Raw genomic sequence first — 25102 nt, forward strand, 5'->3', positions numbered from 1 at the left:
TGTTGCAATTTTTTTCATGTCGCATGATACTTGCAAAATAGTTTATCAAATGCATATTTTCAGGAAAAAATAAAATAAAATGAATTTTAGTCCAAACACACAAACAATTAATACCCATTTTTTTTTGTAAAATTGTGCTTGAAACATATGAAAAAATTATATAAAAAATGAGTAAAAGCGCCTTAATATATATAAAAGCAAGCTGCTATGCACAAAAAGGTAACCAATATCACCCTAGAACAGCAATGGGCAAACTACGGCCCGTCGGACCTTTTAATCCGGCCCGCGGAGCGTGATACTGTCAGGATGGCTGTCAGGATGTGTGTAGGCGGGGCAACGTGACGAACGTGAGGGGAGCTAGGCTCCTCTCACAGTCCGCCCTGAAGACCGGAACGGCGCGGGAACACGGCGAGAGGAACACGCGGAGCAAAGGTAAGTGAATTGACACAGGGGGGACTTGGGGACTTAATATGGGGGATGAATTAATATGGGGGATGAATTACTATAGGGGGGATGAATTACTATATGGGGGATGAATTACTATGGGGGATGAATTACTATATGGGGGATCAATTACTATGGGGGATGAATTACTATGGGGGATGAATTACTATATGGGGGATGAATTACTATATGGGGGATGAATTACTATATGGGGGATGAATTACTATATGGGGGATGAATTACTATGGGGGATGAATTACTATAGGGGGGATGAATTACTATATGGGGGATGAATTACTATAGGGGGGATGAATTACTATAGGGGGGATGAATTACTATATGGGGGATGAATTACTATATGGGGGATGAATTACTATAGGGGGGATGAATTACTATAGGGGGGATGAATTACTATATGGGGGATGAATTACTATGGGGGATGAATTACTATATGGGGGATGAATTACTATAGGGGGGACGAATTACTATATGGGGGGATTAATTACTCTATGGGGGATTAATTACTATGGGGGATGAATTACTATATGGGGGATGAATTACTATGGGGATGAATTACTATATGGGGGATTAATTACTATGCTTACTATGGGGGAATATTACTATACTTACTATGGATGACACATACACATCATTCATCTACTCTTGGTCCGGCCCCCGGGTCCAATATATGAACCCATTGCGGCCCTCAAGTCAAAAAGTTTGCCCACCCCTGGCCTAGAACATCAATGTATATATAAAGTGCAGCGCTAAAATGAACAGAAAACAATGTTGAAAATCAATAGAAAGTCAGTGCAGTCATGAATGGGTATAGATGAATGACCCTTAATTAATCCAGAACCTTACATATATAAATATATGAGTTCAGATGGAAATGTGATCCAAAAAGTCAATAAAGTGACTATAGTGCTCAGGTGCCATTAGGGTCCGGTATCCGTGCAATAATGGTAATGCGCACTCACCGGACACGCATGTAATATGCGCTTTTTGTGTAAAAAAATCCAGATGTCATCTGATAGTGGGTGGTCCTCCCTCTACTGTTGGGTAGTATGAAGCTGGTGTGGGTGGTCCTTATATATACATTGATGTTCTGGGGTGATATTGGTTACCTTTTTGTGCATAGCAGCTTGTTTTTATATATATTAAGGCGCTTTTACTCATTTTTTATATACTTTTTTCATATGTTTCAAGCACAATTTTACAAAAAAAAAAAGGGTATTAATTTATATATGTAAGGTTCTGGATTAATTAAGGGTCATTCATCTATACCCATTCATTATTGCATTGACTTTCTATTGATTTTCAACATTGTTTTCTGTTCATTTTAGCGCTGCACTTTATATATACATATGAAAAAATTAGGTTGTGTCGACTAATTTGATACCAAACATGTTAAGTTTTGACCCACGTTATATCACCTTAAACTACAGTAGCCAAGAATCTCCATAGGTAATGTCCTAGAAGCCTTTAGGCTCCATTCACACGTCAGGATTTGGAATTGCGGGCAGGATTGCTGTGATTCTGCGATTCCAAATCATGTGGTGATAGCTGCACAATGCGCAATCCACGTTTTGGGTGCCATTATGCCTTCTCAAATGCATAATATTATCTCTTAATGGCATTCCAAACGCAATGTGATTCTTCCACGATTGCCGTGCGACAGGATCGCCAAACCACACCTGCCTGAAGGGGCAGGAGCTTCTTTTCAGGCGACAAACGCACATCGGGCAGCACAGTGGCTAAATGGTTAGCACTTCTGCCTGGCAGTACTCGGGTCGTTGGTTCGAATCCCAGCCATGGCACCACCTGTCTGGAGTTTGCATGTTCTCCCTGTGCCTGCGTGGGTTTCCTACAGGTACTCCGGTTTCCTCCCACACTCCAAAGACATGCTGGTAAGTTAATTGGCTCCTGTCTAAATTGTCCCTAGTATGTGTATGTATGAATGTGAGTTAGGGACCTTAGATTGTACGCCCCTTGAGGGTTAGGGACCTTAGATTGTACGCCCCTTGAGGGTTAGGGACCTTAGATTGTACGCCCCTTGAGGGTTAGGGACCTTAGATTGTACGCCCCTTGAGGGTTAGGGACCTTAGATTGTACGCCCCTTGAGGGTTAGGGACCTTAGATTGTACGCCCCTTGAGGGTTAGGGACCTTAGATTGTACGCCCCTTGAGGGTTAGGGACCTTAGATTGTACGCCCCTTGAGGGTTAGGGACCTTAGATTGTACACCCCTTGAGGGTTAGGGACCTTAGATTGTACGCCCCTTGAGGGTTAGGGACCTTAGATTGTACGCCCCTTGAGGGTTAGGGACCTTAGATTGTACGCCCCTTGAGGGTTAGGGACCTTAGATTGTACGCCCCTTGAGGGTTAGGGACCTTAGATTGTACTCCCCTTGAGGGTTAGGGCCCTTAGATTGTAACCTCCTTGAGGGTTAGGGACCTTAGATTGTACGCCCCTTGAGGGTTAGGGACCTTAGATTGTACGCCCCTTGAGGGTTAGGGACCTTAGATTGTACGCCTCCTTGAGGGTTAGGGACCTTAGATTGTACACTCCTCGGGGGCGGGGACTGATGTGAATGTACAATATATATATAAAGCGCTGCGTAAATTGACGGCGCTATATAAGTACCTGAAATAAATAAATAAATAGGGCAGTTCATTCAAATAAATGGTCCTGTGTGACACGCACAATCGCGTGCAAATTGCTGAAACTAAATCGCGAGTGAGAACGCTTGTTCCCGCTATACAAAAGTGTGAACGCAGCCTTCCTGCTCACCGGTTTAGAGGTAACTGTGATCTCTGGCACTAGACGTGTTGCTCTCTCTCTGATGTCTGATACCCCACATGTGTGGTGCGATCGCTGGGTACACATCTGTATTTACAGATGTGCGCGGGGCAAAGGAGGGTTTTTTTTTTTTTCTTTTAGAACTTTTATTTTTGCTATAATTTTTTACATTTTTTAGAATTTTTTTTTTTTTAACGTTCTATTTATTTATTTTTTATTTACCTTTATTGCTATCACAAGGGATTAACAAACCCCCATGTGATAGTATTGAGCAGGTGACAGGTATTTTCTATGGAGACAATGGGGGAGTCCCCCCCGCCCTCCGAAACATCTAACTGGGCAGAAATCTGCTCCGCTAGATACGCCCCCTGGCTGTACCGGCCGGGGAATGTTCGCTCTGAAACTGGAAGTGACCAAATCCTCATCGATTCCGATTTCATTCAGTGCAGAGGAGATCGAGGAAGGGATGCTCCTTGTTTCTCTTACAATCCCCATCCTGATCCTGGAGCAGAAGAGCCCAGGAACCACGTGGGGGGGGGGGGGAGGGTTATTGACACTGTGTTTCCCGCACAGTGAGAGTGATGGGTGGCTATACAGCCGCTGGATAACTTTGCTGCAACAAGTGAGCCTATGCATGTAGAGAACTTCTCTGACAGCTCAGTGTTTATGCTTGGAACGCGCTCTCAGCACATAACATAAACATCAGCCACCCAGCGACGCATGTGGGTATTAAAGTGATACTAAACCCCGGACCCCGCATTCACTATATCCGGTATCCCCGGACCCCGCATTCACTATATCCGGTCTCCCCGGACCCCGCATTCACTATATCCGGTCTCCCCGGACCCCGCATTCACTATATCCGCTCTCCCCGGACCCCGCATTCACTATATCCACTCTCCCCGGACCCTGTATTGACTTTATCCACTCTCCCCGGACCCCGCATTCACTATATCCGCTCTCCCCGGACCCCGCATTCACTATATCCGCTCTCCCCAGACCCCGCATTCACTATATCCGGTCTCCCCGGACCCCGCATTCGCTATATCCGCTCTCCCCGGACCCGGCATTCACTATATCCTCTCTCCCGGACCCCGCATTCACTATATCCGCTCTCCCCAGACCCTGTTTTCTCTATATCCGCTCTCCCCAGATCCTGTTTTCCCTATATCCGCTCTCCCCGGACCCCGCATTCACTATATCCGCTCTCCCCAGACCCTGTTTTCCCTATATCCGGTCTCTTTGGACCCTGCATTCACTATATCCGCTCTCCCCGGACCCCGCATTCACTATATCCGCTCTCCCCGGACCCTGCATTCACTATATCCGCTCTCCCCGGACCCCGCATTCACTATATCCGCTCTCCCCAGACCCTGCAATCACTATATCTGGTCTCTCTGGAAGGGGGTGAAAGTGTCCGGACTGGAAGTGGTTAAAGGTCACCCTTTGGCCACCGTACACGTGTTAGGTAGTCATAAAGGGGTTAATTACAAAAAACAAGGAAATGAAGTCTTAAAATGCTTTTTTTTAACATATTTTGTATTTTAATTTACAAATTGGAATGTTTCCTACAAGGAAGTATTTGAAATGGGAATTTCCCCGAGGCGAGGTGCAGCATTATCCGCCGGGAGATCTCACCAGGAACATTTCTAGATCCATGGAGGATGCAGACATCCAGAGCTGTCAAGGAAGAAAGCAGAACGCAAGGAGCCGAGTCTCACCTGGAGCAAAGGTGCCGGGAGGAGGTTGTGGTGCCGGCGAGGTCACGTGACTGCGGCATTTTCATTAATTGGCTCTTACCGGTGTGAAGGTGCCAGATAGCAAGGGGGTCAGGGGAAGGATGTGACTCATTTCACGTGCTATGTCTTCCCATTGCTCCTGGGCAGAAATGAGCGCGCAAGGCGAAGGTTCTCTGAATGGCTTGTATAACCAATGCTCCTAATGAACGTTCGGAATGCGGCTCTTTGAAAAAATAAAGCTTTCACTGCCCAGGGAGGTGATTCACCGAGAAGGACTCCAAGTGCACTTAAAGGCATTACTGCGATGATTTTCACACCCAGACATAACAAATAGGTCATATGATGTGGAAGATAACATCACCTGAAATGGTTTGCAGTTGACAGTGTTAATTATATCTACCAAACTATGGGGCCTGAGGTCCCTGGTGGTTGCTGCCAACTCCTTCTATCATGAGGGAGGCCAGGACTTCTTTGGGACGCAGCAGAGGATGAGCAGCCCTGAGATGTGATAAAGTAAACTACCCCATCTCCACTGATACTACTTCTAGGTCCCGTAACACCCATCATTGTCCTTTGCCAGCCACTGATGTTACCCATGCATGCAAGGGTAACATCATCCCAAGCATTCAACTCTACCCTGGGCAGGCCATTGATGAGCTGGGATGTACATTGTGCTGCATACACTCTCCGGCTACTTTACTAGGTACACCTTGCTATTGCCAAAAAAATCTCCCGCACACTAGGACACCACCACCAGCCTGAACTGTTGATACAAGGCAGGATGGATCCCCCACACCATTCCACCACCACCACCAGCCTGAAATGTTGATACAAGGCAGGATGGATCCACCACACCATGACATCACCACCACCAGCCTGAAATGTTGATACAAGGCAGGATGGATCCACCCCACCATGACACCACCATCACTAGCTTGAACCGTTGATACAAGGCAGGATGGATCCACCACACCATGACACCCCCACCACCAGCCTGAACCATTGATACAAGGCAGGATGAATCCACCCCACCATGACACCACCACCAGCCTGAACCATTGATACAAGGCAGGATGGATCCACCACACCATGACACCACCACCAGCCTGAACCATTGATACAAGGCAGGATGGATCCACCACACCATGACACCACCACCACCAGCCTGAACCATTGATACAAGGCAGGATGAATCCACCCCACCATGACACCACCATCACTAGCTTGAACCGTTGATACAAGGCAGGTTGGATCCATCCCACCACCACCACCAGCCTGAACCATTGATACAAGGCAGGATGGATCCACCTCACCACCACCACCAGTCTGAACTGTTGATACAAGGCAGGATGGATCCATGTTTTTATGTTGTATACACCAAATTCCCTCATTTCCCTCAGAAGTATTCTTCCTCCTCCTCTTATTTATTACTATTTTATCCCAACCGCATTGTTAAAAGTCTGTGAATTATCAGTTGAGTATCCTGTAGGTCGGCATTTAAAGTGCTCCTTGTTAGTATCTCCAAACAGATCCATCCAGAATGTCATACCGCCCTCCAGCAGATGGGCCCAGCACCATTCCTCAGCTAGCTGAATAAACATTCACTCTTCATTCCTGAAACACGAAAACAAGGTATTAGGAGAATGCAGCCATCGCTTCCCTCTTCAGATAACCCGTATAGACAAATCCCTTCTGCTTCCCTCTGTAGAAATGTTTAGTTATCACAGCTCCCCTGTAAAGCCGGATTGGTCAGTTCTATCGCTGAGATCTTGGTGCCGTGATTAGGGAGTTGGAGTTTCCTTTTTATGCGAAGTGTTTTCCATTTTAGGGTTCGGTTAAAGGGTTAGCGAATGTCTTAAAGGTTACATTGAGGGGTTGCTATAGGCGTCAAGGGTATAGATGATCCCCGGACCTTCATTTGAATTCAGTATACTGTAAAGCGCTGAGAAAACTGTTGGCGCTATATAGATCCTGTATAATAATAATAAATCTCAATAGCCGCCATGGAAATAAATCCACTTTGTGAGCACCGAGTGCCTTTGCAAATCTGGATATTACCAACGCTGTGGAAGGGACCCAACAGACTCCTTACAATACAGGAAACTATAGGAGGGGAACAAGACCAGTCCCCCTTCACAAGGAGAGAGAACAACAGTGACTGGACTTTATTACAGGAAGCTCCACCCACTACAGATAACTACAGGAGGGGGTGGAGACAGGACCAGTCGCTCCACACAAGGAGAGAGATCAGCAGTGAGCGGTCTTTATTACAGGAAGCTCCACTCACTACAGAAAACTACAGGAGGGGGCGGAGACAAGACCAGTCATCCTGCACAAGGAGAGAAAACAACAGTGACCAGTCTTTATTACAGGAAGCTCCACCCACTACAGAAAATTACAGGAGGGGGTGGAACAAGACCAGTCATCCTGCACAAGGAGAGAATGCAACAGTGACCAGTCTTTATTACAGGAAGCTCCACCCACTACAGAAAACTACAGGAGGGGGTGGAGATAAGACCAGTCACTCTGCAAAAGGAGAGAGAGCTACAGTGACCAGTCTTTATTACAGGAAGCTCCACCCACTACAGAAAACTCCGGGAGGGGGCGGAGACAAGACCAGTCATCCTGCACAAGAAGAGAAAGCAACAGTGAGCGGTCTTTATTACAGGAAGCTCCACCCACTACAGAAAACTACAGGAGGGGGCGGAGACAAGATCAGCCACCCTGCACAAGGAGAGAGAGCAACAGCGAGCTGTCTTTATTACAGTAAGCTCCACCCACTACAAAAAAACTACAGGAGGAGGTGGAGACAAGACCAGTCATCCCGCACAAGGAGAGAGAGCAACAGTGACTGGTCTTTATTCAAGGAAGCTCCACCCACTACAGAAAACTACAGGAGGGGGCGAAGACAAGACCATTCCCCCTGCACAAGGAGAGAGAACTGTGACCAGTCTTTATTACAGAAAGCTCCACCCACTACTGAAAACTACAGGAGAGGGCGGAGACAAGACCAGTTATCCTGAACAAGGAGAGAGAGCAGCAGTGAGCGGTCTTTATTACAGGAAGCTCCACCCACTACGATTTTAGACGAATGCACCTGATCCCGGACTTCAGCTTTAAGTTTCAGGTTTTGGGTGATAGGACCCCAATTGTAAATATTGTAGCTGTTCGTAGTTTTGAAACAATTTCAACATTACCATTGTGATTGGCTGTCGCAGCGGTCACATGATCAGGAGCCTATCTTGACAACTCCCAATCATCACTAAATGCTGGGAGCTGTCTCCGACAGTGGAGGCGCTTTCAGCACAGACACCTCGGCCGTCCACGGACATATATGCACCCTCGTGGACATTCAAGGCTCACCTTTTCCAGAAAATTGCCTGTGAAGTCTAGGGGCCCCAGAAGATGACCCAAATCTCTGCAGCTTTGTAAAGCTTTGCCATGCGGTTCTGCATTCGGATCCTTGCACCTGCTCCTGCCCTGAGTTTGATATACCGGAGTGTCTGTGCCGGTGCTGCATTCACTGCTATTGGCTGCCTGCATGCAGCTCTGATGTGGATGCACACGCATCATCTGTCAGCTCCTCTGCATGGCGGTCCACACTAATCTGATGTCTGAACGAGCCCTGATACTGATTGCCTTTAACGTGTTTAGATGTGTTTAATCGAGCTGACGTCCATCGTATTTACATGTAGCTATCCTATAGTCTCACCAGTGTGAAATTGGGTGATGATTACTACTGTGTTGCTCACTGTTCTCCTTGCTGGAGGAGAAGCTGTACCTAAGGATCGCTATTTTGTGGATCTGTGGTCCTCTCCTGCTTCTTGAGTTTTCCTCCACCCCTCATGTGGTCTACAGTCATTGGGGGCAACTGTGACATGAGGAAGCATATCCCTGCCTTTGCCAAGATGGCCACCTGCACACAGAGACACAAGGCATGGTCACAGAGTAATGGGGGAAAGATTAACTGCAGGAGCCTACAGGCAAAGCTGCTAAGATCCTCCCCAAGTTCGGTATAACCTTCAACCTGCCTCATATGAATAAGTTATGATGTCTAAACTACCCATAAAGTGGACCTGAAACCAAAAAGTTAAGGTTAGCTATCCTATAAGGAACATCTAGAATGTCAGTTGTACCCTCGAAAATCTACTTAGAATTCTGAAAATTAGGAGCGAACTTCCTATGTTTAGGTACTCCTGTTCTGTAGCCTCCTAGCTTTCTGTTTGCAGTGTGAGATCATCTAAAGCACTGCTGCCTCTGACTGCTAGCTTCACCAGAGTGAGATTTGGTGATGTTAATTACTGTGCTGCTTGCTGGAGAGGAAACTATGCCTGTGGACCTGTAGTGCAAGGATCTCCCTGCTTCCTCATTTATCCAGTCTGTGGATCTGTGGTCATCTCCTGCTTCTTGAATATTCCCCTACCCTTCATCAGGTCACCAGTGGGCAACTGTGACATGGGGAAGCAAATCCTTGCCTTTACCAAGATGGCCACCTCCACACAGAGAAACCAGTCATCCGATGGAAGAGCATTGCCCTGTGTGGAACAAGATATGGTCACTGAGTGATAGGGAAAAGATTAGCTGCAGGAGCCTACGGGCAAAGCCACTAACTAGTCTTTTGGCCTCTGCCTACCTTTTTTATGTGTGCAGCTTGGACTGTACAAGTCCCTCTTAACCCCCCTGGCGGTATTCCCGAGTGTAGCTCGGGGTAAAGTTTCAGCACTAAAAGCGTTAACCCCGAGCTACACTCGGGAATACACTGCAGCGTTGCTCCGGGATCTCTTCTGCACTTACCTTGTCCTGCACTCCCGCGATGTCCCCCCTGCAGCGTCCCCTGCAATGTCCTCCGGGTCTTCCGGGTTCCGTCCCCTGTGAGCGTCATGACGTACGGGGGACAGAACTGGCGGGAAATTTATAAAATGTCAAAAAGTGACATTCACTAAATACACTAAAATCACATCGTATAACATTCCTGTATCAAACCATTTCACATACATTTTGTCCCGAGTGCTTTGTCCGGCGCCCTGCCTGCATTTTTACTGTTCTTTCTGCCTGGAAACTGAGAAACGTCCATGGCGTCCAAAAAGCGTCCCTTTAGGTCAGACGCGGTTTTAGACCGGCTAGAGAACAGTGATAGTAAATCAGAACCACTTGCAGAATTGAGTGATAATGATTAGTGGGGGAAATTCCTCATCAGACACTGAAAACGATTCTGCGACTGAGCTCAGCGATGTGCGAACTTGGCGCTCTATTTCACATTTCAGTGTTTTTGGTTTGATTATATTATTGAATTAAATTTATTATTATTTTTTATGATTATTTATTAAATTATAATTTATGATTTCGGGTTTCAAATTTTATCCTCCTCGGGATGTTTACTAGACTCTTGTTCGGACAGATTTCAGTGAGTTATTCCTAAGAATTACAGGCCTGCAATAAAAAAAATACATATTTCCATGCAAAAAAATGTACCGCTTTGAGCACAGAAATACGGACATAATCAGACCGCTAGGGAGGCTACTAGGAGGCTTCAATTCCTCATCTTGAACTCTTGTTTGGACAGATTTCAGTGAGTTATTCCTAAAAATTACAGGCCGACCAATAAAAAAAAAATACATATTTCCATGCAAAGCAATGTACCGCTTTGAGCACAGAAATAGTGACATCATCAGACCGCTAGGGAGGTTAAATGCCGGGCAATTCCCTGCCATTAGATGCACCGGAGAAGTCCAGTTGTATTGGATTTACTGCCTCTAGTCATTTCCTGAAAGCAGCATTGTGAATTTATCTCCTTCGTGTGTTTTTTAGACTTACGTTTGGCAATGGTAATCATAACTGGAGGAACGTTTGTAGGAAAGATCATTTGTATGGAATATCATTTGTAGGAAAGATCATTTGTAAGGAATATCATTTGTAAGAAACATCATTTGTATGGAATATCATTCACAATTATGTTGAGCACCGTTCATGTTTCTGGGCAGCCCAACATCATTCACGTCCCGATGACAGGAGATTTAATCACTTCACGTGTTTTACATTGCCATTTTGGCAAAAAAACAAACCGCAGAGGAACAATTTGATTTTGCTGAAAGGAAACCGTTTATGAAAAGGTTGGTATTTATGTCTCTCAGGCTTCACTAACTTTGATGTCTCGAGAGACCAGCCTAGACCTGGCATAGACGCGGCTCTGTGATTGAGTTTTTGGTCAAAATCACAAGACCGTTAAAGTGTTACTGACCCCACAGCAGTACAATCAGTCTGTAGAGGCAGCAAAGCATGATTGTTATACTCACTGTGGGATCTAAGGGGTTAATCCTCTGCATTGTGTTTGATCCTGCCTTCTCTGATCCTCCCCTTCTTCCAGTGCCCCCTATTATCTCCTGATGAGACATATCGTGTGGAGTCACTCTGCACATGCACAATTTGGTGTGCATTGCTAGAGAGGTTTTTTTTTTCTTGGGAGAGTGCATGTGATCAGCACATAGCCAATCAGAACTGTCCAGACAGAGGTCAGGGGTTCTGCATCCTCCTAGAGGAGAGTGAAAACTCCTTCTACAAGCTTTAACCAGTGCTCTGCTGAACACTGAAAGAAGTCACAAGACTGCTATATACTGCTGATGAAAAAAGGTATTTAGCAGTTTATATTTACTAAAATAATTGCATTTGCATGTTCTGTGTACTGTGGGAGAGCGGATATAGTGAATGCGGGGTCCGGGGAGAGCGGATATAGTGAATGCGGGATCCGGGGAGAGCGGATATAGTGAATGCGGGGTCCGGGGAGAGCGGATATAGTGAATGCGGGGTCCGGGGAGAGCGGATATAGTGAGTGCGGGGTCCAGGGAGAGCGGATATAGTGAGTGCGGGGTCCAGGGAGAGCGGATATAGTGAGTGCGGGGTCCAGGGAGAGCGGATATAGTGAATGCAGGGTCCAGGGAGAGCGGATGTAGTGAGTGCGGGGTCCAGGGAGACTGGATATAGTGAATGCGGGGTCCGGGAAGACCGGATATAGTGAATGCGGTGTCCGGGGAGACTGGATATAGTGAATGCGGGGTCCGGGGAGAGCGGATATAGTGAATGCGGGGTCTGAGAGGAGCAGATATAGCAAATGCAGGGTCCGGGGAGAGAGGATATAGTGAAAGCTGGTTCTGGGGAGAGGGGATATAGTGAATACGGGGATCGGGGAGAGCAGATATAGTGAATGCGGGGTCCGGGGAGACCAGATATAGTGAATGCGGGGTCCGGGGAGAGCGGATATAGTGAATGCGGGGTCCGGGGAGAGCGGCTATAGTGAATGCGGGGTCCGTGGAGAGCGAATATAGTGAATGCGGGGTCCGTGGAGAGCGGATATAGTGAATGCGGGGTCCGGGGAGAGCAGATATAGTGAATGCGGGGTCCGGGGAGAGCGGATATAGTGAATGCGGGGTCCGGGGAGAGCGGATATAGTGAATGCGGGGTCCGGGGAGAGCGGATATAGTGAATGCAGGGTCTGGGGACAGCAGATATATTGAATGTGGGGTCCGGGGAGGCCGGATATAGTGACTGCGGGGTCCAGGGAGACCGGATATAGTGACTGCGGGGTCCGAGGAGAGCGGATATAGTGAATGCAGGGTCTGGGGAGAGCGGATATAATGAATGCGGGGTCCGGGGAGAGCGGATATAGTGAATGCAGGGTCCGGGGAGAGCGGATATAGGGAATGCGGGGTCCGGGGAGAGCGGATATAGTGAATGCGGGGTCCGGGGAGAGCGGATATAGTGAATACAGGGTCCGGGGAGAGCGGATATAGTGACTGCGGGGTCCGAGGAGAGCGTATATACTGAATACTGGGTCCAGGGAGACTGGATATAATGAATGCAGAGTCCGGGGAGAGCGGATATAGGGAATACTGGGTCCAGGGAGACTGGATATAATGAATGCAGAGTCCGGGGAGACTGGATATAGTGAATGCAGGTTCCGGGGAGAGCAGATATAGTGAATGCGGGGTCTGGGGAGAGCGGATATAGTGAATGCGGGGTCCGGGTAGAGCAGATATAGTGAATGCAGGGTCCGGGGAGAGCGGATATAGTGAATGCGGGGTCCGGGGAGAGCGGATATAGTGAATGCGGGGTCCGGGGAGAGCGGATATAGTGAATGCAGGTTCCGGGGAGAGCGGATATAGTGAATGTGGGGTCCGGGGAGAGCGGATATAGTGAATGAGGGGTCCAGGGAGAGCGGATATAGTGAATGAGGGGTCCAGGGAGAGGGGATATAGTGAATGCGGGGTCCGGGGAGAGCGGATATAGTGAATGCGGGGTCCGGGGAGAGCGGATATAGTGAATGAGGGGTCCAGGGAGAGCGGATATAGTGAATGAGGGGTCCGGGGAGAGCGGATATAGTGAATGCAGGGTCCGGGGAGAGCGGATATAGGGAATGCGGGGTCCGGGGAGAGCGGATATAGTGAATGCGGGGTTCGGGGAGAGCGGATATAGTGAATGCAGGGTCCGGGGAGAGCGGATATAGTGAATGCAGGGTCCGGGGAGAGCGTATATACTGAATACTGGGTCCGGGGAGACTGGATATAATGAATGCAGAGTCCGGGGAGAGCGGATATAGGGAATACTGGGTCCAGGGAGACTGGATATAATGAATGCAGAGTCCGGGGAGACTGGATATAGTGAATGCAGGTTCCGGGGAGAGCAGATATAGTGAATGCGGGGTCTGGGGAGAGCGGATATAGTGAATGCGGGGTCCGGGGAGAGCGGATATAGTGAATGCGGGGTCCGGGGAGAGCGGATATAGTGAATGCGGGGTCCGGGGAGAGCGGATATAGTGAATGCGGGGTCCGGGGAGAGCAGATATAGTGAATGCGGGGTCCGGGGAGAGCGGATATAGTGAATGCGGGGTCCGGGGAGAGCGGATATAGTGAATGCGGGGTCTGGGGAGAGCGGATATAGTGAATGCTGTAGCCCTGCACTTGCACCTATATTAGTCCTTGTGGGTTTTGTTACCTTTGCCCTTTTTTGTGCTAGCAGCTCTTAATACTCAGCACTTGCCACATATTTTGCCACATATTTTGCATTTCATAATGAGCTGTTAACATCTTGTCTTTGCTGGTCAATTACAATGTATCCCACATATGCACAATGTAACCATAGCCAATATTCCGTGGCTAGGGACTTGCAGTAAATTATGCCATATGCAAGATGTGAGGATTCTCAATATGCTCACCAGACCGACCCGATGTGTTTCGTCTAATTTCCTTCTTCAGGAATATTGGGAGCATAGGTGTGTCTACAACATAATGCAATATTGTTTACGAATAACAACATTCCAGAAATAACCAAAATCACTTTGAAGGGAACATGCCATTCTTATTCCATAGGTACATAATCAGCCTGTATGTCTATTGACCATTGGGTACGTTGTGTGTATGTAGGATACATTGTAATCGACCAGCGAAGATGATATTTTAATGGCTTTATGTCTGTTTTATACTTCGGTTTTTGAATAAAGCTGTTGTATACTTTTCTTATACATGGTGATAGTTTCTATGCTCTGCTCCTAAAGTCTCATGGGAAAAACCGTATGTACCTAGTGTCCATAGGGATATTGCCAATGTAAAACCAAACCACTTTCATTGTTATCCAGTCATTGCCTATTGTTAACTTTTACAATTTCCAATGGCCCAGTAGACTATTATTATTATACAGGATTTATGGCACCAACAGTTTGCTCAGCGCTTTACAATATAATGGGAGACAATACAGCAACATCACAGTTCAATACAAGAGGGATAGGAGGGCCCTGATCCACAGAGCTTACAATCTAGGAGGGATGGGCTAATGGTACAAAAGGTAGTAACTGTGGGGGATGGACTGGTAGGAGGAATAGAAGATTCCATTATTAGCTGATTGCAGGATAGGCTTCCCTGAAGAGATCGGTTTTCAGAGATCGCTTAAAAGTGGGCAGAGTAGGCATTAGTCTGATAGATTGGGGTAGAGAATTCCGGAGGATGGGAGAAGTTCTGGAGAAGTCCTGGAGACGAGCATGGGAAGAGGAGACAAGGGAGCTAGAGAGCAGGAGGTCACGCGAGGAGACAAGGGAAATGTAAATGTTGAGATGTACAAATAATATGTATTTGCAATTACCAATGTCTCAAAAGCGGTTGAAATTGACGCAAAAATTGCCATGTATATGGCTAGCCTGATGCAGTGGTTTTCAAAAAATTTCAACAAGTTTTGAAAAAACAAAACCATCCATCCATTGGCAGCCTGCCAATTTAAAGCCTCTTACAGTATAAACGGAGGCAGGTTACATTCATCTATGTGTTTTTGCAATCTAAAGCTGGTTGGACGTGCTTGAAATTGCCTGAAAAGTGCAGTAAACGAGGCCAGCAATACAGGTTGAATACCTCAAGTCTAAATCTAATTGTTGATGTGGACTGTTTAAGTTTTTGGTTGTTTTTTCAGTTAAATCCCCATATTTGGGTTTGGTAATATAAGCTTGTTTGTTTAACAGAATTGGATAGCCTTAGAATAACGAGTTTTGAGATGGTCGTGACGAGGGGACGAAAGGCATGGTGGATGTTTCAGAACCTAAATAATCAACTCTGGTTGAAGTGCACCATCTGCAATATCCTATATTGAAGATCAGCTGGACTAATGGTGGGCTCTAAGGTTCACTTGATACAGGAATGTATTATCTTGAGGTTCAGTAGATGAATGAATGCTAGGATGTACAAAGAACGTGGTTTCCCAAAGTGCTGGATGTGTACCTTTACTTTGTAGTAGACTCCTGGCAGGTCTCAGAGTTCATATTTTGGACACGTGTTGTAAAGTATACCTTGCTAGCTCTAAGAAAATGTCCCCCACACCAGTACACCACCTCCATAAGCCTGAACCGTTGATGCAAGGCAGGATGGATCCCCCACACCAGTACACCCCCACCACCAGCCTGAACCATTGATACAAGGCAGGATGGATCCCCCACACAATGACACCACCACCACCAGCCTGAACCATTGATACAAGGCAGGATGGATCCCCCACACCATGACACCACCACCAGCCTGAACCATTGATACAAGGCAGGATGGATCCCCCACACCAGTACACCCCCACCACCAGCCTGAACCATTGATACAAGGCAGGATGGATCCCCCACACAATGACACCACCACCACCAGCCTGAACCATTGATACAAGGCAGGATGGATCCCCCACACCATGACACCACCACCAGCCTGAACCATTGATACAAGGCAGGATGGATCCCCCACACAATGACACCACCACCAGCCTGAACCATTGATAGAAGGCAGGATAGATCCACCACACCATGACACCACCACCACCAGTCTGAACCGTTGATACAAGGCAGGATGGATCCACCACACCATGACATCCCCACCAACAGCCTGAACCGTTGATACAAGGCAGGATGGATCCACCACACCATGACACCCCCACCACCAGCCTGAACCATTGATACAAGGCAGGATGGATCCACCTCACCATGACACCACCACCAGCCTGAACCATTGATACAAGGCAGGATGGATCCACCACACCATGACACCACCACCACCACCAGCCTGAACCGTTGATACAAGGCAGGATGGATCCATGCTTTCATGTTGTTTACACCAAATTCTGGCCCCGACATCTGAATGTCGCAGCAACCAGTCTGCCCATTCTTCTCTGACATCAACAAAGCATTTTCCTCCACACAACTGCCACTCACTATTTTCTCTCTTTTGCACCATTCTCTGTAAACCCTATAGATGGTTGTGTGTGAAAATCCCAGTAGATCAGCAGTTTTTGAAATACTCAGACCAGCCCCTCTGGTGCCAACAACCAGGCCATGTTTAAGTCATTTTAAAAAATCCTTTCTTCCCCATTCTGATGCTTGGTTTGAACTTCAGCAAGTTGTCTTCACCATGTCTACATGCGTAATGCATTGAGTTGCTGCCTTGTGATTGGCTGATTAGCAATTGTGTTACCAAACAATTGAACAGGTGGACCTAAAAAAGTGGCCAGTGAGTGTATATTGCCACTGCATGTCTCACTCTAATCGATGTCTGGATTGTGAAGTATCCTTTCTTCCCTATTCTGATGCTCGGTTTGAGCTTCAGCAAGTTGTCTTCACCATGTCTACATGCCTAAATGCATGGAGTTGCTGCCATGTGATTGGCTGATTAGCAATTGTGTTACCAAACAATTGAACAGGTGGACCTAAAAAAGTGGCCGATGAGTGTATATTGCCGTTGCATGTCTCTCTCTAATCGATGTCTGAATAGTGAAGTATCTCCACTTTGGGCCACCAGCCCAACATATTTATTAGTACTGGCCCAAGGGGCACCCTCATTCTCCCAGCCCATTTCTCCTCAGGCTTAAGCAGCTACAATGAATATTGTTTGGAAAGACACAGTTAGCAAATCTTGGTTGTGGAGTTATAAGATGCATATTCACTTGCCATTAAATTGGGCTTTTGGCTTACTGGTTAAGAGGCCAAAAGGTGGTGATGATTACTGCTGTGTTGTTAACTGTTCTCCTTGCTGGAGGGGAAGCTGTCCCCAAGGATCCCTATTCTGTGGATCTGTTGTCCTCTCCTGCTTCTTGAATATTCCCCCACCCTTCATGTGGTCTACAGTCATTGGGGGCAACTGTAACATGAGGAAGCATATCCCTGCCTTTGTCAAGCTGGCCACCTGCACACAAAGACACAGTGTGGAACAAGGCATGGTCATAGAGTAATGGGGGAAAGATTAACTGCAGGAGCCTACAGGCAAAGCTGCTAAGATCCTCCCCAAGTTCGGGATAACCTTCAGCCTGCCTCATATGTATTACGTTATGATGTTTAAACTACCCATAAAGTGAACCTGAAATCAAAAAGTTAAGGTTACCTATCCTATAAGGAACATCTAGAAATGTCAGTTGTACCCTCGAAAATCTACTTAGAATTCTGAAAATTAGGAGCGAACTTCCTATGTTTAGGCACTCCTGTCCTGTAGCCTCCTAGCTTTCTGTTTGCAGTGTGAGATCATCTAAAGCACTGCTGCCTCTGACTGCTAGCTTCACCAGAGTGAGATTTGGTGATGTTAATTACTGTGCTGCTTGCTGGAGAGGAAACTATGCCTGTGGACCTGTAGTGCAAGGATCTCCCTGCTTCCTCTTTTATCCGGGAGCAAGGACCCCGTACTCACAAGTGACTGGCAGAGTTTGAGTGGCTCATGCCTAGAAAGGTTATATTGTAGCAGGCCTTATTCACTGGATTTGAACCATTCATATTTATGTAATAGACTGGACTGTGCTGCCCTTGAAAAGCCTGAGGTGGGTAGATCTATCATCAGGTCACCTAGACGTATATTGTCAACAGAAGAAATATGGATAACGATTTGTAGATGTTTATGATGTCATTTAGTGCTGACTTGTTCTTCTTCCATTTCTCAGTTTCTCTCTGGTAGAGTTCCGTTCTTCACAATACGTAACGGTATCTTAGGTCATTGACTAAAACTAAAAGGTATTTTGTTATATTGCGAATATATCTGCTAAAGAGAATTCCATATTTAAAGTGACTGTCAAATTTAGGGGTCTATTTATACAGGTCAAAGGCAGTAGTTTGCTGTGTTTTTTTTTATTTTTCATGGGAATGATCAATTCTAGAAGCTTTTTCTTTGCACTTACTGTACACTATAGAGCCAACAATGCTGTGGACGTCTGACTATCACAACTACACTATATAACAACATGCTGATATTACTATACAGTATATGGTCAAAATTATGTGGACAGCCCTCTCAATGGTTGAGTTCTGGTGTCCCCAGTGAAGGGAGATGGGTACAGCAAAGACTTTTTAGACAAGTGTGCTTTTCCAACCCTGTGGTAACTGTGGAGGACCCTTTTCTGTTCCGGTGTGACTGTGCCCCTGTGTACAAAGCCAGCTCCATAAAGACTTGGTTTGACCAATTTGGTGTGGAGGAACTGGAGGAACTAGAGTGTCCTGCACAGAAGCCTGACCTCAACCCTACTGAACACCTTTGGGGTGAATTTGAAGGTATTTTTGGGGTTTTTTTTGGTGCCCAATGTGAAGACCAAAATATGAACCAGGTCTTCACATCCAACATCAGCACCTGACCTCAAAATGGGCACAAATTCTCACAGACACCCTCCAAAATCATGTGAAAAGCCTTGCCAGAAGAGTGGGGGATATTATTGGGAAAGGAAAACTCCAAGGGTTTTGAAAAGAGATGGCCAACAAGCTTTAAAAAGGTACAGCAAAGACTTTTTAGACAAGTGTGCTTTTCCAACCTTGTGGTAAATGTGGAGGAGCCTTTTCTGTTCTGGTGTGACTGTGCCCCTGTGTACAAAGCCAGCTCCATAAAGACATGGTTTGACCAATTTGGTGTAGAGGTACTCGAGTGTGCTGCACAGAGGCCTGACCTCAACCCTACTGAACACCTTTGGGGTGAATTTGAAGGTCTTTTTTTTTTTTTGGTGCCCAATGTGAAGACCAAAATATGAACCAGGTCTTCACATCCAACATCAGTACCTGACCTCACAAATGGGCACAAATTCCCACAGACACCCTCCGAAATCATGTGAAAATCCTTGCCAGAAGAGTGGGAGGATATTATTGGGAGAGGAGAACTCCAAGGGTTTTGGAAAGAGATGGCCAACAAGCTTATATAGGTGCGATGCTCAGCTGTCCACAAACATTTGGTTATATAGTGTACTACTTACTGGTTCTGACCATTTATTTTACACTTCTATTAATATTGGATTTTTCAAACTTTATTAACCAGAAAAAAACAAGCATAAGGGGAAAAAAAACTCCAAAACATTTGTTTCACCTCTCTTTGTAATTAGGCCTCACAATACTTATAGCTACACTGTAACAGCATATACATGACACAGGATTCTATAAACAACAGAATAGTCAGTATAAGACCTGTTATTAAAGTTGTGGCATGTGACATAGAGGACAGTGTATATACGTAGCATAGGCTGAGGATCCGCTACGCACCTCTCTTTCTCTCTCTCAAGCTACGCCGGCACTCTTCCTCCGCTTGCTTTCTTACGCTGCCTCTCAGCCTGGTTACTGAATTACTGAGGGAAAGATTTCCTTGTTGAACAGGACGGAGAGAGAGAAAAGCTGGGATCCCGACCCTCCCCTCAGTGGCCCCATCGCACATTGTGGCGGACAGAACCCAGAAAGAGTCCCAGGAGCCGGGGGGCGCTCCAGAGCCATCGCTGATAAGTAGGTGGATGAGGTTTTACCACATTGTTAATTGAAGCTTTTCTGCTGTTTGACTAATGATGTAAGCAGGACGTGCTGTGAGCTGTGGCCACTAACCATACCCAATGTTTGCTACACGGCTTCTTTGGCTTTATTGTATGATGATCTTGTAGCTACGCCGTGTTTCATTGCTGGAGTGTGAAGTTTTTTTGCACAGCAGGGAACCTACTATTGGAGGAAAAAGAAGAGAGTCCAAGGACAACCAAGTTTGAGGAACTACAAAGGTAGAGAAGGGGAATGATGATGGATAGGGTGAGATCATCACAGGTTAGGCTTGGAGTAGTCCAACAGTGTTGGGATAAACATGTGACTGACAACTTGAATGGTTGAAGATATTCATAAATGTAGGAGAGTTTTCCGTCAACTGCTGGACGGCCAACACTGCCATAAACATGAATGCATGCACAGGCCAACAACGGAAAGTGAGGTAAAGGGCCATGGAGGGTGGCAGAGAGGCACAGGCCAGAAAAAGAGACAGAAAGGCACCGGTCATTGAGAAGGAGAAACAAATAGAAGAGAAGGAGGAGACGCAGACTATAGAGTGAGGAAGAGAGAGGTTTGAACTAGGTATGGTGGGAGGCATGGGCCAGAGAGGAGGGCAACAGGGGCACATGCTAGAGAAGGAGGAGACAAAATGGTACAGGTTGGAGAGGTGGGGTGCGAGGAACAGAGCCTGACTGGTGATACAGACTGGAGGGTTGGGGTGGCATATGCCAGAGAAGGATTGGAGGAGAGCCTCACAGATGGGACAAGAAGTGAGAAGTCCAGCCAGAGAGAGGTGCAAGTCAGACTGGAAACAGATCAGAGATAAAAACAAACAGAGGGCGCACCGGCCTAGTGCATTACCTTTAAAAAATGTATTTATTAATGAGAAAAGTAGGCATTGTGCTCACAAAATGACAATACAGTCAAAGGTACATCGTGAAAGAACCGCTTTGTCTAATCCACACTACGTGTCTGTCCGTAATGGGATCTCAGGACCTCCAACAGACTGACGAGTTTCGAGGACTTGCCTCTTCCTCAGAGCCAGTTGGAGGTCCTGAGCTCCCATTACGGACAGACATGTAGATTGGAGAAAGCGGTTCTTTCACGATGTACCTTTGACTGTATTGTCATTTTTTTAATAAAATGCCTACTTTTATCATTAATAAATACATTTTTTAAAAGGTAATGCACTAGGCCGGTGTGCCCTCTGTTTGTTTTTATCTCTACTCCAGTATATGAGGACTTCCCTGGTCTTTTGAGGGCAGCAAGGTGTGCATATCCCAAGAAACTCGTGATGTGGTCCTATCCATAGAGAATCCATCCCTAAGCGCAGGAGTATCTGGGTTTGCCATTTTCTTCACTGGAAACAGAGGTCAACCTTGGCGGTTAAGCAACGGAGAGAGCCTCCCATTCTCTGCCACCCATATCTCCGAAATAGGACCTTCTCTACCACACCCATCTCTGAAAGTCACACCACCATCCATGACGGTGGATGGTGTTGCTTACTCTGATGGTAGGTGAGGCCTGCTTTAATAGACATCTGTTTATGCAACAGAATGAGCTGTTTATACAGGTATATGTGTCTGGAAGTGCCAAGGGGGGTGTATTGTATATTATTAGGCACTGGGAGGACCAGAACTGTATTTCCAGCCAAATGAAGGGGGACTTCTTAGCTGCAGGTACAAGGCAGTCGGTGTTCAGAATAGACACAGGATGATGGAGTCATTTACATGGTGTGGAAAATGTTTGCTTGGTGGTACAGAGACTGAACTGCCAGCTGTCACAGATTCATAGAGCATTGTTTAGCTTCTATTGTCCCCTATTGTATTCTGTATTTTAAACTCCTATTTAAACAACGTGCTTTTAAGGAAGAAGTCTGGTTTTTGTAGACTGGACCTGTCAGTTATTTTAAACATTTAGTCTAAGTAAAAGTGCTTCCTGAAAGAAGACACATTGCGTTCTGCCTGCTATGACATTTGTTAGCCAGGAAGACCCTCTTCTATGTTCCTCTTCAAAAACTCGGACTTGGTCTTCAAGTCAGGGAGGCTTCGACAGTTATGTTGAAAGTGTATGTTTTGCTGAGTCTAATATGTCCACCTATCCAACCTGATACCCGCATGTTTGTGTAGACCATGGGTGTCAATCTCATAGTGGGACAAATCGGCGTTATGGTTTCCCTCAAAGGGACGTTTGTGTCTGTAAGACTAGGTGTCAAGAGCACCCCCTCCCCACACACACCTTACATCAGATGTCAAGAGCCTCCCACCATCAGAAGTCAAGAGTCCCCCACCCTCCATTATATCACAGTGTAGCCCCCTTACCTTGCATTACTACCCAGAATAAGCTGGGGGTGGAGCTGCGAAGCAGAAATTGCAGGGTCTGGTGGAGGTCCAGAGGATGGCTGGAGTCAGCTGCTGGAGTCTGCTGAATGCTGAGATTGGGGGAGGTGGAGATGAGGGAGTGCTGCAGCTGCACAGAGAGGCGCAGGATCTTGGGGTGGAGTTCGGTCCTCCTCTTTGCTGCCAACTACAAGGTGAGGGTGGAGATGAAGGGGGTGCCGCAGCTGCAGTAGAGGTGTAAGGACCACATGAAATGGCCTGGCGGGCCACATTTGGCCCACTGGCCTTATGTTTGACATGTGGGGTAGAGCCAGCAAAATGTTTTGTGCTAGATAACCCCTTCCAGGACCAGAGGTCATTGAAACTTTGACCAGACTAAATTTACCAGTGTCACTTTACACTGGTTAACTGGACAAGGGTCCTTTCATGGAGCGCGCTCCCGCTCCATTCAGCGGAGGATCAGTGAGTAGGTACCCTGCTAAATTGGAGCAGAGTGGGACAGATGTCATCTTTGTGACATGCTTGCCGTTCAGTTTTCTTGTCTGCATTTTGACAGTGGACTGTGGCGGACCTGTGTCAGATCTATGGCCCAACGAATGTAAGTGGACTTGTCTCTGTTTTCATCAGGTGACCTCCGCTCGTCACGTTTCAGTCCGAAAAAAATGGAAAACGACAACTTCCTATTCCATTTCTTTTTTCTAGACCTGGACCCACTTGGAGATAGGTGGATGACAATAAAAATACAACTTTGTTTACAGCTCATAGACTTGCATGGAGCTTCCAATCAGGGCTAGCTGAAAAACTGGCCTATTGGCAAAGCCTGTGTTAAACCACCTGGAAAAAACAATGGGGCCCCCCTACGGGTTTGGGTCATAATGTATTAGTGTGCACCGCATACAGACAGACCTACCTGTACATGGAGCCATCCAGCGCCATGGTGTCATGGCTTCCATCTTCACCCGGTCTTCCTTCCAGGTTCGTGAGCTCCAGCCGTATGAATAACAAAAGAGATAGGCGCAATCTGATGACGGCACTGGAACTGGATAAAATGCAAGGAAACGTCAATGTATAAATAACAATGCATATAACAATACCACGTAAAACTGGGCCCAGTCAGAATATAAAAGAGGTGTAGGGTGTTCTGTCAAACAGTCAATAGCATGTCTTAAACCAGCAGGATGGGCAGAATCCTATTCACTTATGGCTGCCTTTCACTGAATAGACGCTTAGTCCAGAGAGGTACATGTAAGAGAAAAGGAGGGAAAGCCTCCGGAAGTGACATCATAGGGGCTCTGACCATTCATAAGGCCAGAGAAAAGAAGAGAAAGGCTCCGGAAGTGACATCATAGCGGCTCTGACCATTCATAAGGCCGGAGAAATGAAGAGAAGGGCTCCGGAAGTGACATCATCGCGGCTCTGGCCATTCATAAGGCTGGAGAAAAGAAGGGAAAGCTGCCTCTAAGTGTGAACTGGAAACTTTGTCTATTGTACATAAAAGACAGCAACTTACAGGAGGGTAGAGCGAAAAAGTCACATCAATATTCCATCAATGGGAGTCCGCAATGGTGAACGGCATAGTGTGCAGTAATAGGTGATGATCAGTCATCTGTCAATATCAGGCGTTTTGGCCAGCAAGATGGAGAGGGCCTGGCACCGAGGCTTAGAACGCACAGTAGAGCGCAGCGTGTGCGCGATGACGTCACCAGGCATTGTTGCAACGCGTTTCCTGAGCATGTGCTGTGAGATAACCGTCTTAGCGCACTCCTTTGTCAAGCTCAAACTCCTTTGATAAGCTTGACAAAGGAGTGCACTAGGGCGGTTATCTCACAGCCCATGCACAGGAAACACGTCGCAACGACGCCTGATGATGTCATCGCGTACATTGCTGTGCTCTACTGTGCTTTCCAGGCCCTCTCCATCTTGCCGACCAAAAAGCCTGACACTGACAGATGACTGATCATCTTCTATTACTGCACACTATGCTGTTCACCATGGCGGACTCCAATTGATGGAATATTGATGTGCCTTTTTCTTTCTACCCTCCTGTAAGTTGCTGTCTTTTATGTGCAATAATTAAAGTTTCCAGTTCACACTTAGAGGCGCCTTTCCCTTCTTTTCTCTGGGTTTTTAGGGTCATGCGACCACCGTCATTCGCTGTCACGGCATTCACATGATCGGAAAAGGTCCCGATCGCAAGGGGAGATCGGGACCTTTCCGTGATACACCGACATATGTGCTGGGAGTGCGCAGGGCGATACCACGGTCCTTCCAGTATGGTCATGGAATGCCGAGGATCCCCAATCTCATGGGAAGATGCTCCTCAACAGTGCTGAAGGAGCTTCTTGCAAGTTTTGGCAAATCCATCGTTCCAAGTCTTACCGGAAGGATCGTGACCTTAGCAACTGGGACTAAAGCAAGACTCACTTGTAAATTTTTGTTTTTCATTTTGTTACAGCATTTGTGTGCAATTTTAGATGAGGGCACTATACAATATGCAGACCTCGGGGGCAGATTTGCTAAA

At 46.6% G+C, this 25102-nt stretch overlaps 1 protein-coding gene across 3 annotated transcripts in view; it reads left to right on the plus strand.

The window, feature by feature from the left end:
* The window catches only part of LOC149429135 (uncharacterized), a 185703-nt gene that overhangs the window by 7078 nt on the left and 153523 nt on the right, over positions 1–25102 (plus strand). For 2 of the 3 annotated variants that reach the window (XM_089666691.1, XM_089666690.1), the window contains exon 2: positions 20096–20218. In XM_089666691.1, the coding sequence (XP_089522817.1) occupies positions 20096–20218 (123 nt within the window). Of the gene's footprint in view, positions 1–15602; positions 15625–20095; positions 20219–25102 lie in introns of those variants that run through there. The other variant, XR_016310603.1, reaches the window with a different exon arrangement.

Source organism: Staurois parvus, unplaced genomic scaffold, assembly GCF_062004578.1.
Source record: "Staurois parvus isolate SC_StPar_1 unplaced genomic scaffold, SC_StPar_1.0 ptg002781l, whole genome shotgun sequence".
NCBI classification, from domain to species: domain Eukaryota; kingdom Metazoa; phylum Chordata; class Amphibia; order Anura; family Ranidae; genus Staurois; species Staurois parvus.